This window comes from Takifugu rubripes, chromosome 22 (genome assembly GCF_901000725.2).
Source record: "Takifugu rubripes chromosome 22, fTakRub1.2, whole genome shotgun sequence".
In the NCBI taxonomy this organism is placed as follows: domain Eukaryota; kingdom Metazoa; phylum Chordata; class Actinopteri; order Tetraodontiformes; family Tetraodontidae; genus Takifugu; species Takifugu rubripes.
Genome location: NC_042306.1, coordinates 6977572 through 6996494, shown reverse-complemented (window position 1 = coordinate 6996494; position 18923 = coordinate 6977572). Strand labels below are relative to the sequence as shown.

General features: G+C 43.8%; 1 protein-coding gene across 4 annotated transcripts in view; it reads left to right on the top strand.

Annotated features, from left to right (window-relative positions):
* The window catches only part of LOC101066834 (disks large-associated protein 1-like), a 60686-nt gene extending 42992 nt beyond the window's left edge, over positions 1-17694 (top strand). For all 4 annotated transcript variants that reach the window (XM_029830404.1, XM_029830405.1, XM_029830406.1 and 1 more), the window contains 4 exons: positions 375-507; positions 761-852; positions 11082-11234; positions 15354-17694. In XM_029830404.1, coding sequence (XP_029686264.1) covers positions 375-507; positions 761-852; positions 11082-11234; positions 15354-15578 — 603 coding nt within the window. In that variant the 3' untranslated portion in view covers positions 15579-17694. The remainder of the gene's footprint in view (positions 1-374; positions 508-760; positions 853-11081; positions 11235-15353) is intronic.
* The last annotated feature ends 1229 nt before the right edge of the window (positions 17695-18923 follow it).

Sequence of the window (18923 nt, the reverse complement as noted above, 5' to 3'; positions counted from 1 at the left end):
CAAATTAGTCATTAGCAGTTCAGTTTAATATGAATGCACCGGTCATCCCAGAAACATTATTCACAGACGCGCCAGTGTTTCCACAAGTGACCAAGACATTTGGTTTAAATATATACTGGGGCAATGCAGGTTCTTAAAGAGGGCAAATCAAATCCAATTCAAGTCTTCCCAAGGCTTCATACTAGTTTGCTTTTAACTGAAACTTCATGATCATCGTCATCTTTGGTACAGTTGAACAAAGTAGAGATTTATACATGTACTGAGTTTATTGTCAAATCCCCACTTTTAGTTAACAATTACTAAATATTATATATACAGTAGTATAGTTTAATATATAGACCATGGCCTCTACTGTTCTGAAATATGGTTGACAGGTGGTGCAGAGATCAGTGTGTCAGAGAGATGGACGCTGGTTTCTCAAACTGCTCCAAGCTGAGAGCGACCGTATGGAGGGCTGGTGTCGACAAATGGAGCTTGACCAGCGGGAGAATGCCCTTCCTGAAGACAGTAAGTTTTATTATGTTAATCAAGTTTACTTAGGTGGGTTACAGAAATTACTTATATTTAAGTTTGCTACATTATGTCAAATATAAAGAAGCCTCAATGTGCTCAGTGTACTATATAGTGTACATCTTTACAGGAAGTGTGTAACACTATGTCAGAAAATTAGATTGTTTTCATTATTGAAACTATGCTTTAAATGTTAAATATTTGATTACAATCTGATTACTGAAGGATGCACTGGTGTTTGTCCTTGTAGTCCTTGGGAAGATGAGGAGTGCTGTTGGAAGTGCTCAACTTCTAATCTCCCAAAAGTTTCAACAGTTCAGAGAACTATGTGAAGAGAATTTGGTGAGTAAATTTTACTGTCTCTCACAAAACATGTAATCATTTCTTTGTGACAGTGCTCACCTGAAGAAGTTTTATACTTTACTTTAAACTGCTTCACCCATCAATGTCCTGATGTATATTTCTGATAATCTGGTTTCAGAATTGAAATTTGAAACACTTGCTGCTCTCTAAGCTAAACTAGTAACAACTTTCCAGATTATAGTTCATTGACAGATGCGAAGTGAAAACATTAAGGCTATCAAGGATATCAACATATTGAATACATTTAAATCTACATTAAATTTTTGGTCTAAGATGATGTTTCTGCTGCATAGATCTTATTAAAATAGATTCCACAAGTAAATCACATACAATAACAATTTTGGTTTGACATAATCTTTTATTTAAAGACTGTCAGTAAAAAAATATCTTGAATACTACAACAGTGTCAATGAAGAAGCTGCTTGCACAGTATTGTAAGCTATTCCAGTATTGGACTGTCACGTCCTCACGTAGTGGACAATTACTGCTGTGGTTACCTCAAAAGGCACAGAGTTTTCTCAAACCGTAAGTATATAAAGTGAACAAGCCCCATACCTCATTACACCAGACGATGGCAGTGTAGTCCCATCAATCCCAATGGACTCTCGAACTGTGGCTCATAATTAAATCCGTCATCTTAAAGACACCAACAAAAACAACATTATCAATTAATCAATCAATCAATCTTTATTTATATAGTGTCTTTTACAATCAAAACTGTTTCTAGGTGTCCAAGATAGTTTTCTATGTCAACTGGACTGGGTTTCTTCTCTTGAAGACGTTTCGCCTTCTATCCAGAAGGCTTCTTCAGTTCTGAACTCGCTGGGGAGAGAGCTTGAAAATATATAGCCCCTGTGGACCATCTGCATGCTAATGATCTGGGTGGTCACCTGAGAGTCATTAGCAGGGTCGTTGGTCGGGTCGTTCACCTAGTTTCTGTTGAGGTGTCTCCCCTTTGTCTGCTGGATCACATGGTGAGTCACTGGGTCTCCTGGAATGGTGTGAATGTTTGTTTTTCTGTTGGAAGGAGTGGAGAACTGCATTGTATGTGGGTGATAGGAAGTGCCTCAGGCCACCACCTCTGCTTAAGGATGGTTTTTCCAATTTAACATGGATAGCTTCCTTGACCCCCCTTTCAAACCAGCGGTCTTCTCTGGCCAGTATTCTTACTTGGTTGTCCTCGAAGGAGTGCCCACTCTCCTTTAGGTGTAAGTGGACTGCTGAATCTTGACCCGAAGAGGTGGCGCATCTGTGTTGTGCCATTCTTCTGTGGAGAGGTTGTTTGGTTTCCCCAATGTACAGTTCCTTGCATTTCTCCTGGCACTGTACAGCATAAACAACATTACTTTGTTTGTGTCTTGGTGTCTTGTCCTTCGGGTGTACTAACCTCTGTCTGAGAGTGTTGCTGGGTTTGAACTGAACCGGTATGTCGTGTTTCTGGAGGATCCTCCTAAACTTCTCCGAGACTCCAGACAGGTAGGGGATGGAAACGCTGCAGCGTTTGTTTCTCTCCTCCTCTCCTTTGCTGGGGTCTGGCTTTCTTGAGGTTTTGGTGAAGGCCCAGTCTGGGTAGCCACATGTTTTGAGGGCTGTCTTAATGTGGTCCTGTTCCTTCTTTCTGCCTTGGGATGTGGTGGGTATTTCTCTGGCCCGGTGTTGAAGAGTTCTGATCACTCCCAGCTTGTGTTCCAGTGGGTAGTGAGAGTCAAACTGAAGGTACTGGTCGGTATGTGTAGGTTTTCTGTAGACTTCGATGGTGAGATTTCTGTCCTCAGTGATCTTGACTGCGCAGTCCAGAAAGGCCAGACTGTTTCCTTTTACATCTTCCCGGGTGAATTTTACATGCTCGTCTGTTTTGTTGAGGTGATCGGAGAACGCTTCCAATTCTTGTGTTCGAATTTTGACCCAGGTGTCATCCACATACCTGAACCAGTGGCTTGGCGCAGTTCCTGTGAAGGATGTCAGGGCCTGGGATTCCACCTTCTCCATGTATAGATTGGCAACTATGTTTCTAGGTGCTTTACAGAATCCAAGGGCCTAACACCAAACAAGCAACAGTGGCAAGGAAAAACTCCCCTTTAACAGAAAGAAACCTTGAGCAGGACCAGGCTCATGTTGGGGAACTCTCCTGCTGATGGCCGGGTAGAGGAGAGGAGAGGAGAGGAAACCATGACCCAGTGGGGTGACAGAGGTCCGTCAGGTGATCATGTATCTGGACCCCGGCAGTCTCGGCCTATAGCAGCATAACTAAGATGTTAACCTAATGATTAGACGACCCCCTAAGTATGATAATTTGTCTGTCTAGGATAATAACTACAACGACAGAATTAGTGACAATTTTAAGCCTAATCTTAAAAGCAGAGATGGAGTCAGCCTCCCGTACCTGGACAGGGAGATGGTTCCACAGCAAGGGGGCCTGGTAGCTAAATGCTTGGCCCCCCATTTTACCTCTAGAGACTCTGGGGACCACAAGTAGACCAGCATTCTGAGAGCGGAGCGGTCTATTGGGCTCATAAGGTATCACTAGCTCCTCCAGGTAGGATGGAGCTAAGCCTCTGAGGACCTTGTAGGTCAGAAGAAGGATTTTAAAAATTATTCTAAATTTAATGGGCAGCCAATGAAGAGACACCAGTATAGGAGTATTGTGATCTCTTTTGTCAATACCTGTCAGAACTCTAGCTGTGGCATTTTGGATCACCTGGAGGCTTCTTAAAGAGTTGTTTGGACACCCTGATAATAAAGAATTACAATAGTCCAGCCTGGAAGTAACAAATGCATGGACTAACTTTTCAGCATCATGTCGCGTCAGTAGTTTCCTGATCTTTGTGATGTTCCTCAGGTGAAAAAAGGCACTTCTAGAGACGGTTTTAATGTGTGAGTTGAAGCAGAGATTTTGATCAAAAGTTACTCCAAGATTCCTCACAGAGAGACTAGATGTTAATGAGATACCATCTAGAGTGATCATGTGATCTAATCTATCCCTGAGAGGTTCAGGACCAAACACCATGACCTCTGTTTTTCCTGAATTAAGGAGAAGGAAATTTAAAGACATCCAAGACTTTATGTCTTTAAGACAGGTCTGAAGCTTCACTAACTGCTCTGTCTCCTCTGCTTTCATGGATAAATATAGCTGAGTGTCATCAGCATAACAATGAAAATTTATCCCATGCTGCCGAATAATGTTTCCTGAGAGAAACATGTACAAGGTGAAAAGGAGTGGTCCAAGTACAGAACCTTGTAGAACTCCATGGCTAACCCTGCTGTATGAAGAGGGAACGCCATGGACATGAGCAAACTGGTATCTATCTGATAAATACAATCTCAACTAGTGTAGTGCTGTCCCTTTAATCCCAATCACATGTTCCAGTCTCTGTAACAGGATGCTGTGATCAACTGTATGAAAAGCAGCACTGAGGTCCAGCAGAACCAGCATAGAAACTACTCTATGATCTGAAGCTGTAAGAAGACCATTAGTAACCTTGAGAAGTGCTGTTTCTGTACTGTGATGAGCTCTAAAGCCTGAAAACATCTCAAACAGGCTGTTTCTCTGCAGGTCCTCCAGTAACTGAGTCACCACAACCGTCTCAAGAATTTTAGAGATAAAAGGAAGGTTGGATATAGGCCTATAATTTGCTAGTACATCCGGATCCAGTGATGGTTTTTTAAGCAACGGCTTAATCACTGCCACCTTGTAGGACCGGGGTACATAACCTGTCACTAAAGAACCATTGATCTGGTCCAGGATAGAGCTGCCTATCAATGGTAAAACATCCTTCAACAGGTGTGTTGGGATGGGCTCTAAAAGACACGTGGTGGACTTGGATTTCTGAATTAGCGAAGACGCCTCAGAAAAATATATAGGGGTGAAGGAGTTTAAGGGCTCGTTGGAGACCCTGTATGTTCCCACAGTCAGCACATCTGGTGATGATCCAGTTGTTGGGATGGCCTGGTTAGCTTTTTCTCTGATAGCTAGAACTTTACCAGTGAAGAAGCTCATGAAGTCTTCACCACTAAGGGAAGAAGGGATGCGTGGATCTAAAACACTGAGATTCTTTGGCCACAGTGCTGAGAAGAAACCTGGGATTGTTCTTGTTTTCTTCAATTCTTTCTTCAAGAAGAAAAATAAGCTGTTCTAGCCTTACAGAGGGCATTTTTGTAAACTACCAGACAGTCTTTCCAGACTACATGATAGCTATCCATTTTACAAGAATACCACTTCCTTTCTAGTCTGCGCACTTTCTGCTTGAGGGTCCTAATATGTGAATTATACCACGTGGCACACCGTGATTCACACAAGCGTTATTCTCAGTGAGGTTGCTGCACCTTCAGCAATAGAGTCAACCTCTGCAGGGCTAAGATTATAATGATTGATCCCTGGAGAAGCACACGGTGGTCCTGGGATCAGCACATGGATCACTTCCTTAAACTTAGGCAATAAACTGATGATCCGTTAACAGGTTTATTAACTGTAATCTGGCAAACAAAGAACAGTTGAGTGAGGGAAGGTGTGTGATCAGTGAGTGAGGGCAGGTGTGTGATCAGTGAGTGAGAGCAGGTGTGTGATCAGAGGGTGTGGTGTGAGCAGGGGAGTGGAAAAGAACTGAGTCCATGGGCTGGAGCAGGGTGTGACAGAACCCCCCCCCTCAAGGGACAGCTCCCGACGTCCCCAAAAAGTCCCATGAGCCAGGGTGGGAGGAGGGGGAAACTGGAAGGCGGGTTAGAATTCCTGAGAGGAGGACAAGGTCACCTGCAGATCTCGTGTCTGCGACCGGGAATCCTCCTCTGGCTCAGGAGCTGGAGCAGCAGTAGGGCCGACAGCACGCACCCCTCGACGAGGGAAGCCCCCGATCATGTCGTGAGAGGGCTGATCTGGATTCTGCCGATGAAAGTCACGGAGGAGCTGTCGGTCCAAAATGTGACGAGCAGGAACCCAAGATCTCTCTTCTGGGCCATACCCCTCCCAGTCAACGAGATACTGAAGGCCCCTGCCATGAACACGGGAGCGGATGATGCGGCGCACAGCATAGGTGAGTCCCCCATCAATGAAGCGAGGAGGAGGCGGTGAAGGAGCAGCAGGCATCAGAGGGCTCTCTCGGACAGGCTTGACCTTGGACACATGGAAGGTTGGGTGAACCCTCATGGACCGGGGAAGCTTGAGCCTGACTGCCACCGGATTGATGACTCTTTCGACGGGGAATGGTTCAATGAACTTGGGAGCCAGCTTGTTGGACTCCACCGGCAGTGGAAGATCCCGGGTGGAGAGCCAGACCTTCTGGCCCACCTGATATTCTGGAGCTTGGGAACGACGACGGTTGGCAGCAGAGGAGTAGCGGCCAGCAGTCTTCAGGAGGGAGGCTCTAGCTCGGGCCCAGGTCCGATGACAGCGATGGAGGAAGGCTTGAACTGAAGGGCAAGAGGCCTCCTTCTCCAGGGCTGGGAAGAGGGGTGGCTGATACCCATAGGCACACTGAAAAGGAGACAGGCCTGTGGCAGAGCTTGTCAAAGTGTTGTGAGCATATTCCACCCACAACAGCTGCTGGGACCAGGAAGATGGATTCTGGGACACAGTACACCGAAGGGCTGTTTCCATTTGTTGGTTCACCCTTTCAGTCTGACCATTGGATTGAGGATGGAACCCTGATGACAGACTCCCAGCGTGGCTCCCAGCAATCTGCAGAACTCCTGCCAGAACACGGAAGAGAACTGGGGTCCCCTGTCTGAGACCACATCCACAGGAATTCCATGGAGACGGAAGACGTGGTCGAGGAGTAGTTGGGCAGTCTCTTTAGCTGATGGGAGCTTGGGTAAGGGGACGAAGTGAGCCATCTTGGAGAAGCGATCCATGATTGTAAGTATGGCCGTCTTCCCCTCAGATGGTGGCAGACCAGTGACAAAGTCTAAAGAAATGTGTGACCAGGGACGATGCGGCACAGGAAGTGGCTGTAGAAGACCGGATGGGGCCTGACGATAAGACTTGTTCTGGTTGCAGGTAGGGCAGGCGTTGACATATTTCCGGGTGTCCTCCTCTAACGAGGGCCACCAGAAGCGTTGCTGGAGGACGTCACAGGTTCTCTGGATCCCCGGATGACAAGAAAACCTAGAGGCATGAGCCCACTGGAGCACTTCTGTCCTTAGGGTTGCAGGCACATGCAGGCGATCTGGGGGGGCAAGCACTGGGACCAGCCTCCCCCTCTGTAGAGGTTCTCACCCTCTCCTCGATCTCCCACGTCAGGGATGCGACAACACAAGGAGACGGTAGAATGGTGTCTGCAGGGATGGATTCATCCCCCTCTCCCTGAAACTGGCGTGACAACGCGTCTGGTTTGACATTGCGGGAGCCGGGTCTGTAGGAGAGGGAGAAATCAAACCTGGTGAAGAAGAGGGCCCATCGTGCCTGTCGGGAGTTGAGCCTCTTAGCGGTCCGGATGTATTCCAGGTTTTTGTGATCTGTCCAAACTAAGAAGGGCTGCTTAGTCCCCCTCAAGCCAGTGTCGCCACTCCTCTAGGGCCAGCTTGACAGCCAGAAGCTCCCGATTGCCAATGTCGTAATTTCTCTCGGCCGGTGAAAGACGCCGAGAGAAGAAAGCACATGGATGGAGTTTCTGGTCACCTGCTGCTCGCTGAGACAGGACTGCACCCACTCCAACATCGGAAGCATCCACCTCCACAACGAACTGTCGTTCAATCTCCGGGACCTGGAGGATGGGTGCTGAGCTGAAGCGGTTCTTCAGGGTCTGGAAAGCAGAGTCTGCAGCGTGGGACCAGCGGAAGGGACTCTTGGGGGAGGTCAACATGGTGAGGGGAGCAACAATGGAGCTATAGTTCCGGATGAAGCGTCGCTAAAAGTTTGCAAAACCCAGGAAACGCTGTAGTTGCTTACGGGTCTCCGGAACTGGCCAGGACTTTACCGCCTCCACCTTAGCAGGATCCATCTCCAAGCGTCCCTCGACCACAATGTAGCCAAGAAAGGCCACCGACTGGGTGTGGAACTCGCATTTCTCAACCTTGACGAACAGCGAATTCTCCAGGAGACGCTGCAACACCGTCCTGACATGGTGAATGTGATCCTCAAGGCAGGTGGAGAAGATAAGAATGTCGTCCAAGTAGACAAACACATTTGTTGATCATGTCCCGGAGGACATCATTCACCAAGGCTTGGAAGACAGCGGGGGCATTGGTGAGACCGAATGGCATCACCAAATACTAGTAATGTCCTGTGGGGGTGTTGAAGGCCGTCTTCCACTCGTCCCCCTCCCTGATGTGTACGAGGTGGTAGGCATTACGAAGGTCAAGCTTGGTGAAGATCTTGGCCCCTTGAAGTAGCTCATAGGCAGAGGAAATGAGTGGTAGGGGGTACCAGTTCTTGACTGTGATGTCGTTGAGACCCTGGTAATCGATGCAAGGGCGCAGAGTCTTGTCCTTCTTGTCCACAAAGAAGAATCCTGCCCCTGCAGGGGATGAAGAAGGGCGTATGATTCCTGCAGCCAGGGAGTCATTAATATAGCCCTCCATGGCCTCCCGCTCTGGACCAGACAGAGAGTAGAGGCGCCCCTTAGGAGGTGACGTGCCAGGCTTCAGATCAATACCGCAGTCGTAAGGGCGGTGGGGGGGCAGCGAGGTAGCTCGGGTTTTACTGAACACCTCCCTGAGGTCGTGGTACTCAGCAGGGACTCTGGCCAGGTCCAGGCAGGTGCTGGGGAGCGTAGTCTGGCGCGGCATTGATGTATCCCGAAGGCAGACCTGGTGGCAGAAGCCGCTTCAGCTGGGAATAGTGGCTGTGGTCCAGTCGACATGCGGGTTGTGTTTGCGGAGCCAAGGAAAGCCCAGGATCAGAGGGATCTTGGATGAGGGCAGGAGAAGAAACTGGATGGTCTCATGATGGTTACCAGAAATCAGCATGTGAACAGGGGCAGTCTGGTGGGCAACCGTTCCCAGGAGATGACCATCCAGGGCCCTGGCAGGAATTGGTGGGTTGAGGGGAATCCTCTCCAGCCCGAGTTGCATAGCCAAGCCCTCGTCCATAATATTGCCATCGGAACCAGAGTCAATGAAGGTGGCCAGGGTGTGAGAGCCATCGGCGAGAAGAAGCTTGGCTAGAAAGAGGGGGCGTTTAATCTGTGAGGAAGATTTCACTCCCACATGACTCACCAGGACTTCCTCATTCACTGGTGAGCTCTGCCTTTTAACGGACAGAGATAAAATGTCCATATTGCCCGCAGTACATACAGAGATTCCCCATCTGGCGACACTGACGCTCCTCTGCTGTGAGTCTGGTGCGACCCAGTTGCATCGGTTCTGTGTCAGCAGGAACAGGGGCCGAAGCGGGGGGGAAATCCAGGCGGTGAGCTGCCGTGGAAGGTGCGGGGTTCTGTCTCCTTTCTGTTCTCCGGGCCCTGACACGGAGATCCAGTCGAGTGCTGAGTTTGATGAGTTCATCCAGTGTGGCAGGTAGAGGGTAAGAAACCAGTTCGTCCTTGATATACTCTGCTAAACCATGCAGAAAGGCATCCCGGAGTGCAGCCAGGTTCCAGTCACTCTGACGAGCCTTGGTCCGGAAGTCGATGGAGTAATCTGCCACGGACTGATTCCCCTGCCGTATGGAGAGGAGCTCCGAAGTGCCATCTGGACCCGTAGCTCCCAGCCCGAAGACTCCTCCGTGAAGGCCTGGAATGAAGCACAGGCAGGAGTCTGCCTCTCCCACTCTGCAGTTCCCCAGAGGAGAGCTCTTCCTGTCAGGTTGCTGATGACGTATGCCACCTTGGCTCCCTCAGTGGCAAATGTGTGTGGCTGCAGACTGAAGAGCAGGGAACCGGAAGTCAGGAAGGGACGACAGAGCTTGGGATCCCCATTGTAGCGCTCTGGGGCCCCCAGCCGGGGTTCTGATATCATCCTCGGCAGCGCTGGAACGGGAGCAGGAGGTGGAGGTGCTGGTGCAGAGACAGTGGCCTCTGGAGAGGAAAGGGTGGAGGTCAGCTGTTGCAGTTGAGCAGTGAGGGCTGTGATGGCCCTGGCTTGGGCCTCCGCAGCTTGTCGGGCATGGGCAGCCGCCTCCTCCAACCGCTGCTCACGAAGCATGAGTACTCCCTCAATTCTCTCAAACCGATCCCGTGGTGACGGTGGTTCTGCTGGGTCCATGATTGGCCAGATTGTACTGTGACGGGTATGGTATGGACCCAAGTGCAGTACAAAACAGGCAATAAACTGATGATCCGTTAACAGGTTTATTAACTGTAATCTGGCAAACAAAGAACAGTTTGAGGGCGGGGCAGTGGACTTGGTCGAGGCAGGCAAAAAGTCAGTAACCGGGAGGCAGGCAGAATCAGGCAAACAATCCAGAGGGAGACTGGCTGAGCTCGTGGTCAAGACAGAAGACAGAGTTAATTTACCGGAGGTCAGGCAGAACAGGCAGGTCGTAAACAGGCAGGGTCGATTCCGGGAAGACAGGCAGGTAAACGCTGGAAGGTCATGCATAGCAAAGACAATCTGGCACCGAGTGAGTGTGAGGCTGGAGAATATATACTGGTAGGTGAACTGATTGATGAGTGAGGGCAGGTGTGTGATCAGTGAGTGAGGGCAGGTGTGTGATCAGTGACTGAGAGCAGGTATGTGATCAGAGGGTGTGGTGTGAGCAGGGGAGTGGAAAAGAACTGAGTCCATGGGCTGGAGCAGGGTATGACAGTCATTTACAACATCTACATGGATGTTAAAGTCTCCAATAATAATGACTTTATCTGTTCTAAGGACCAAGTCAGATAAGAAATCAGAGAACTCAGATAGGAACTCTGAATGTGGTCCAGCAGGGAGCCGATATACAACTACAAACAAAAGTGGCTTTTCTGTCCTCCGGTTCAGATTGGTGATGCCAAGAATCAGGCTTTCAAATGAACTGGAACCATGTTTTGGTCTAGGATTAATTAATAACTTGGAGTGATAGATTGCTGCCACTCCCCCTCCTTAACCAGTAACGCGAGGAATATGATAATTAAGATGGGTAGGAGGAGTAGATTCATTTAAGCTAACATACTCCTCCTCCTGAAGCCAGGTCTCAGTTAGACATTACGGCTATGTGCTATCATTTTCATGTGGATTTTGCAAGTATTATTGCTGTGTATTCTCTAAACAAACTATGCTGTACATTTCTGCTCTACATTTATTATAAAAAAATTAAGCTTGAATTTAAAATCTTTGTGGCTTTCACCTTCTTGTAGAACCCCAATGCACACCCTCGTCCCATAGCCTCTGACCTTGCTGGTTTCTGGGATATGATTCAGCTGTCAATTGAGAACATCAGTCTTAAGTTTGATGAGCTTCACCAGCTCAGAGCCAACAACTGGAGACCGGTTGATCCACCGGAAAGAAAGGTAACTCCTTCAATTTCATTCCATCACTATTAAACACTGAGTAATGTCAGGACATTGTTGACAACAGTAAGATTTTTAGTACACATAATTAAGTTTTGGCAAGAAGACAGAAACTACATCAGCTTGAGAGTAATGAAGCTGTGTGTTCAGTGAAGTTGTGAACAGAAGCAGAGACCTCAAATGGTAAATTAACGTTTTTTTGTTGGCAAAACAGCCCTACTCAGACTTCAGAGGTTATTTCAAACTATATATTAATATACATGTGCTATTAGTAGGCTAGGGGTCACTTTTGTCACTTTGCTTTGAATTAAAAAATGTTCAGTGCTTTGAGCCATAAATATGTAGGTGGAATAGCCTCTAACTTGAAGCAGTCTGTCCATACCTGTCTTTATGACATAGCTAATGAAATTATTAGTCATGGTATAATCTCAATAAAACTACAACACTATGATATCAGTGATGTGAACTATTGCTCAGTCCAAATTCATACGGCGGCTATAAAAGTCTTAGGGTTGGAGATGAGGGTTAAGGTTGACTTAGTGACTGTATTTGCAAGAAGCATCTTGTAATTCTGTTGCTCTGTTTCACTGACATTTCCCCCTAATTCTTAAATTAACTTCCATTTACCATGGTCATTACATGCTTTCTACTTAATGTATTTCCCTATTAAATGTATTGTTGTTTTAGACACGATACTTTATAGAATCGCTCTGTATGTGTTTCATCAACTGCTCAATAATTAAGGCTTAAAAAAAGGCCCAGCAATGGCCAAAAAGGTAAGCAAAACACATTTTATTGCCTGCCGTGGAGCAAACAGACTTTGTTAATTCTAAATTGGATTTACAACAACAACAATAATAATAATAATAATAATAATAATAATAATAATAATAATAATAATAACTATTATTATTAGGGGTGGTGGCAGTAGCTCAGTCTGCTGGGAACTGGGCTAAGAAGTGGAGTGTTCTTTGGTTGAGCCCCAGGGCAGACAAAACATGGAAGGTGTTCTGGTAGTAGGGAGAGGTACCAGAACACCTTCAGAGCATTGCCCAGGTACTTTTGAGCAAGGTACCAAACCCACAATTGCTCATATCGGGCCCTGTGATGAAATGGAGACTCATCGAGGGGTGGGCCTGACAAGATGATGATTGTTATTATTATTATTATTATTATTATTATTATTATTATTATTATTCAGAACCTTGGAACTTTCAAATACACAGATCTTTTTCTACATTATAATACTGTAATTAATGTGTATGACTTAGATACTAAACAAATAAACTTCATGGAACAATATGCATACAACCCAGTTGAGAGTCCACTGATGGGGATTTTATCAAGCTAAACACAGGAAATAAAGAACACAAGAAACACAAGGCTGGAATGCTGGACAGAGATGCAGGCAATCAAGATCATGAGATTAGGTGAAGAAGGAGGGAGAAAGTTCAGAGAGCGAGAGAGAGACCAGAGACAGGAGAAACACCAGACATGGCTTAAGACACAACCGACCCACAAAAAAAAAATCATGACACTAACTGGCAGCTCTTCATGGTACTTTTCCCTGGTGGCCAATGACAAGATTAACAATTAACTGCTAACCATGTGGCGAGCCTTAAGTTATCCCAAGGTCATCCCCAGCCACCCCTGGAGGGTAATTGCATTGGTTGTCTCTTATGACACCATAGCACAGTCCAAAAGCACGAATGTGGTTGGCATCTGGGAGCAGACCAGAGAACTCTCCTTAAGGGTTTGACCTTGCTGACATGGAACACAGCCTAACAGCCACAACAGTAATAATTTTGGCCACTAAGGCCTACAGCCTTTATGTGACTGAGTGCTGCTACACCTTCTGGTAGCCACACAGGCCCTTGCAACACCTCCATTCTATTGCTTTTCTATATAAAGTACCTGGAGTTGGCAGGCTCACTGAGCAAGATGCCAGGAACATTCACCTCCTGAAAACAGGGTTGACCAATTACCAATGCTGCAATTGAAAAGAGACATCCCAGTGGACACAATAGAGAATTCATACATCCACAGTCATCACAGTGGAGCATGCTAAAGAGTTTTGCAAGGACAGGAACCATAGACATAGTCCTATTGATAGACCTTTTTGGCCTATCTGGTGGCATCAAAACCTCAGATTTTAGGATGGAGGAAGCAAAAAGGTTGAGACCAATATAGAGACAGAGACAAGAGAGGCTCAGGACAAGGATAAACACACAACCTGAAGTCAAATAACAACCTTACACAAGAAAAACTGACAGATTTGGACACATTTAATTTTATTTCAGTATCCATGGCACAATGAATTAAAATGTTATCACAATACAAGTGAATCAAGCAAAATGCAACCGATGATTAGTTAAAGATGTAATCAATTCATTTACTCCTTAATCTGAATCATGGTTAATCAGTCAAAATGCACCAATCAAAGGAAGAATCAAAGAATCAAATTTTCTGTATTTATTGTTTGGGAATGGATACTTCTGATAATAGCATCTGGTATATACATATATTGTTGCATGTATTATGTTTTTATACTTTATTTTGTGAATTGCTCATGTGCCTTATTTTGTGCTTTATTAATTGTGACTTGGGTGCTTCATTTTGGACCATCTGATGCAGCATGTGTGCAATGTGATGGCATGAAAATAAAAATCCTTGATCCTTGAAGATAGTTAACAGTCAGCACTAAACAATACTATCGGCCTGGCTGTTTATTAAATATGTTTCTCTACATTGTTCTAATGAAGTCCATCATTAATCTCTCCTACAACATTGTCACAACAATGTCTTAGGCAACATTGAGTATTCACTGCTGGAGCTTGACTGTCAGGGTGTGTCTCATGCAGATACAGTTGCATTTGCAAGTGTTTTACTGTATCTGTAAATCACACACCTGCCATAATAATGTCTGTTGTGGCTTTGCATCACTGTGTTGGATGACTCTGCTGGCTTTCTTATTTGTTGTATTTTTCCTTGTGCTTTTTTGTGTTGACAGTGAAGGCCCCCACAATCCACCACACATCAAACAGCATCACTGCAATGCCAACAGCACCACAGGGGCTTGGTACCCTGCGCCGTTGTTTGTCATTCTATCCATTTCTTCACACTTTTGACTCTTCCTCCCTTCCTCCCTCCCTTCCTTCCTTCCTTCCTTCCTTCCTTCCTTCCTTCCTTCCTTCATTCATTCATTCATTCATCCATTCATTCATTCATTCCTTCCTTCCTTCCTTCATTCCTTCCTAATGACCAACTGACCAACCGACCAACAAATGCAGTTACCTTTTTGGGATGTGTAATTGTGGCTGCAGAACCAATTTATTATAGATAAACAAGAGAGATAAATGTTATTAAATATTAATCAGTGCCATTTAGTAAAAATAATAATAATTGATATTATAAATGGAATGAGAATTGGATGACATTAAGTCCAATACTGCATTTAATGAAGCAAATAATAAAAAAAACAGCCTTGTGAGGAAAGTATATGAATAAATGTAGTGAAAGGCTCCTTTCACTTAAAAAGCTTCAGAGCTCATGTTAGACCCAGAGCAATATCTTCTTTACTGGAAAAAATGGTTCTGCTCTTAAAATCAGCAAAAGACCAAAATACAAAAGTTTTTACTGCCTACAGTTCTTTAAATTTCTTTTTAGGGAATTTCATAGCCATGGGTGTTGGTTAAACGCCACTTAACTAAAAACAGGAATCTAAAAGTTGAAAATTTCTAAATTGCAGTGGAGGAGACAAATGTTAAAAGGTAATTATAAGAGACCTGACTGGCACATTTGCACTAAGTGCACTAATCTAATCATCTATATAATCCCATGTTATTTAAGTGAAGTGTAAAACAGATATTGCAGTTGTTTGCTCTTGTTTCCTTTTATGTGAGGGATAATCATTTGTGTCTTGTCTGGAACACGCTTTTACCATGGAGTAGAATCATGTAAATTATCTATTTTATTTATATTTTGAATAAAAGATGGAGCCTCCTACATTATAAGCACAAAGGTTTAGGTGATCATAAAGCAATCCAAGTCGCATGAACAAAAGTATCTTTTTTCATTAAATTGTTCTGCCTTACTCCCTTAACATCATCTCCCTACCAGGAGAGGCCACTTCCTCCTTCAGTGGCAAAAAAGCCACCCAAGGGTCCCCACCACCACCCCCCTCTGGTCAGAGACCGCTCACTGGAAAGCTCAGAGAAACAACGGCAAGAGGCGAGAAAACGCCTGATGGCTGCCAAGAGAGCTGCATCTGTAAGGCAAAACTCAGCCACAGAGAGTGCTGACAGCATTGAGATCTACATTCCTGAGGCTCAGACCAGGCTATGAGGATGTCCTGGGGATACAGTAACACGCAAGAGACGCCATACACAGCACGGATATGTATGGTCGTCCACACCACAGTACAGTATTTTGGTGCAAACAATATATACATATTTTTAATACACAGAGGTCAAATTTGGTTTTAGAGAATCATATTCTGGAGGTCCAAACTAATATGTTCATGTTTCCCAAATGACTTTTACATAGAGACACGGCGATATTACAATATTAGCCTTATCAGCAGTAAAATGCAGGGGAAGGCATGTTAGAGCCACCCTGTACAGTTAACAGCATTGCTGAACACAACCCCCACCCACCCACACCTCACCCATAATACACACACACACACACACACACACACACACACACAGACACAGATCAATGCGCACATCAGGTACACATGATTAGCAGCCAGATTTTTTTTGTTGTTTTTGGGGGGATTAAGTGTTAGTTTATTAAACTAAACTAACACTGGTTGGTAGTCATAATTCATCAAGCAATGTTACATCTGAGCAAATACATCACCAAAATGGACCACCCTTGCTGAACCTCTTCATTAAATTTCAATTTCAAATCTAAAGAGGCCTCTACATAAGCACACATGAATTTGTTTTTTAGTTTGAACTGTAACCTATTTGTGTGGATGGGGACTGATCATCACCTTTCCATCAAACAGCAAAGTTTTCAAATAATTATTTAATGCACAAAAATTGTAAATAACAAGGCTGTCCAGTTATTACCAGTTGTTACTAGTAGTTATTATCAGTATCAGAATCCATGTGGTAGCTTTTCAGTACTCGAAAAAAAAAACAGCTGAACTGTTTGCGTAACCTTTTTAAAACATATCACACTCTTTCTGAGTAAATGTGGATTTTCTAGTGTTTGGTGCAGTATGAGATTGGAACCAGACTGGTCAGAACCTGCCTTTCCCTTTGGCTGATGTTGGCTTTTTCTGTAGGCCATTTTTAAACAAACGTACACGTACAGAGGTGATGGAGAATCCTACACACATATACACATGGTCATTACAGTCCAGAATAATCAGGTTATGTGCAAATGCATGAAGACTGAGTGTTAAAGTGGTGGCTGATTTTTTTTCCTCCTTTTCCATCTCCTACCAAGTATAATATACTTGATATGATCTTAAAATAACACGATATACATTTTTATAAAAGCCACTATGAAACAGTGTTGAAAGAATGATTTTTTTCTTGCATTGTTTGTGAATAAGACAAAGCTCACAGTGATCCAGGGGGCTCCAGTTTAACTGATGCAGCTTCTGATAGCCATAACTTCAAAAGAGGAATGAATGGCTATAGCTGCCGTATTTGTCTGATCGCTATCCATGCACTGATGATAGGCTCATTTATCCTAATATTACCTCATCCACAGATGATCTGTCCCTAAAAATCACTTATTTACATTACAGCAATACTATTATGAAAGATTTCAGAGATATTCTATGTAGTGCAAACAGCTAAAAGTATGGAATGAGATAAAATGGAATATTTATCCTTTGATGTCTTGATGTTTGGTTGTGCAATGTTTTCTGGAGTTTTATTATTTTTAATCTTACCCCTGGATTAGAATGTGTTTTGTCCCAAAGGGATTCAACCTTATCCTCCTCCTTCTACAGACTTATTACAGCATGTAGAAGTGTAAGAAAGGCTGAAGGGTGACGTGCAGCTCCCAGAGTTGTTTTAATGTCAGTTTGCCACCAGATGTCACTACTAATAAAGAGAATGAGATTTCAAAGCGTCCACAAGTTGGTACAAAAAGCGTCATTAACACCCAGTGGGTAATTATTGGTCTGTTATGTACTGCTTTCTTCTTTTGGCAGCAATTTCCTGTGTTTCCTTAGAAATTTGATAGATCAGATCACTATCCATTCTCAGATTAGTTCATTTACACATTTATTTTATGTTTTTAAAAAGTAGAATGTCTAATCTGGCACTTTGAAACACAACATTTCTGAACACTGTCATATTTTATTGTTTAGTTTTTATGGCACCAGCTATGATATTTTATTTGGCGCTTCTATATACTATCTACACAATGAGGAGGAGGAGGAAGAGGATGATAAAAATGGATTGATGCATTGATTAACTTAATTTGTACAGATTGGTTTTCTGTATTTAATGGTGGGGGGGGGGGGGGGGGGGGGGGATTTTGTACAGCAGTTGATTACCTCTGTGTTGAAACAATGTCAGTGAGCCATAGATTTAATGTGAACTCCTCATTTATTATTATTATTGCAAAAAAAACCTATTTTCATTATGAGAATACCTTCGTAACAAAGATACTAAACAATGAAATACCAAGGTGTCAGATAGTAATAGTAATCCCTTCCTTATTTAGATGGGTTTTTAAAAAACAACAACAACATATGCTTAAATAGCCTAGCATTTAAAAGAGGAATTACTGCGAGTAAATGTCAACATTTCCATGAATACAATGCTGCTGATCCTGAGCTGATATCTTTGTTACCATTCAGGAAGAAGGACATTAAGAAACAAAATTCAGGGTTTCCCAGACATGTCTGTCTGTTTTCATATGTCTGTTCTCACACATGTAATTGTGCAGTAACAGAACTGTTTGTTTGTTTGTGTGTGTGCGTGCGTGCATCTATGCGTGTGCATATGTGTGTGCGGCGTGCGGGTGTACATGCGTGTGTGTCTGTGTATAGTCTTTTTAAAGTGCTTCCCTGTTTTCTCTGTTCTATAGCAACCTCATAGAGTCATTCTGTACATGAATTGGTCAGATGTATTTATACATTAAATGATTCCTTAAGATTCATAATGCATGCAGACACATTATTGGTACAAATGAATCTAAACCTCAGTTGAATATGGTTGGTTTGTATATGCTCTAATTTATTCAGTTGTTTTTTTTTAAAACAACAAAAACAACAATATCCTTTTTAACGTGGTTTCTCCTGTTAGATTTTGTGTTACACTGTAAAGAAAAGAGTATAATATATATGTCAATCAGTTATTGATGAAGCTGAAATAAAAGTAATTCTTATCTTTGTCTCTCTCATTTATTTCTCTAGTTTTGCCAAAACTGATAAAGAAATGTTAGAGATTCAAATGTTTATCATACATATCAAATATTCAAATACCGTACTTCTGTATTTATCAAGAACATTATCAAGAGGAGTTTGACTTTATTTCACAAAAACTACTTTTATCACACATTAAAAGATCAGTGTGAATTAACATTATTAACAGTAAAACAATTATAACAAATGCATGATTTAACAGTATTAATTCATAATGCCACATTGGATTGAGTTATATTTCAGCGTGAGCAACAGACAGACAGACATCTATCTATCTATCTATCTATCTA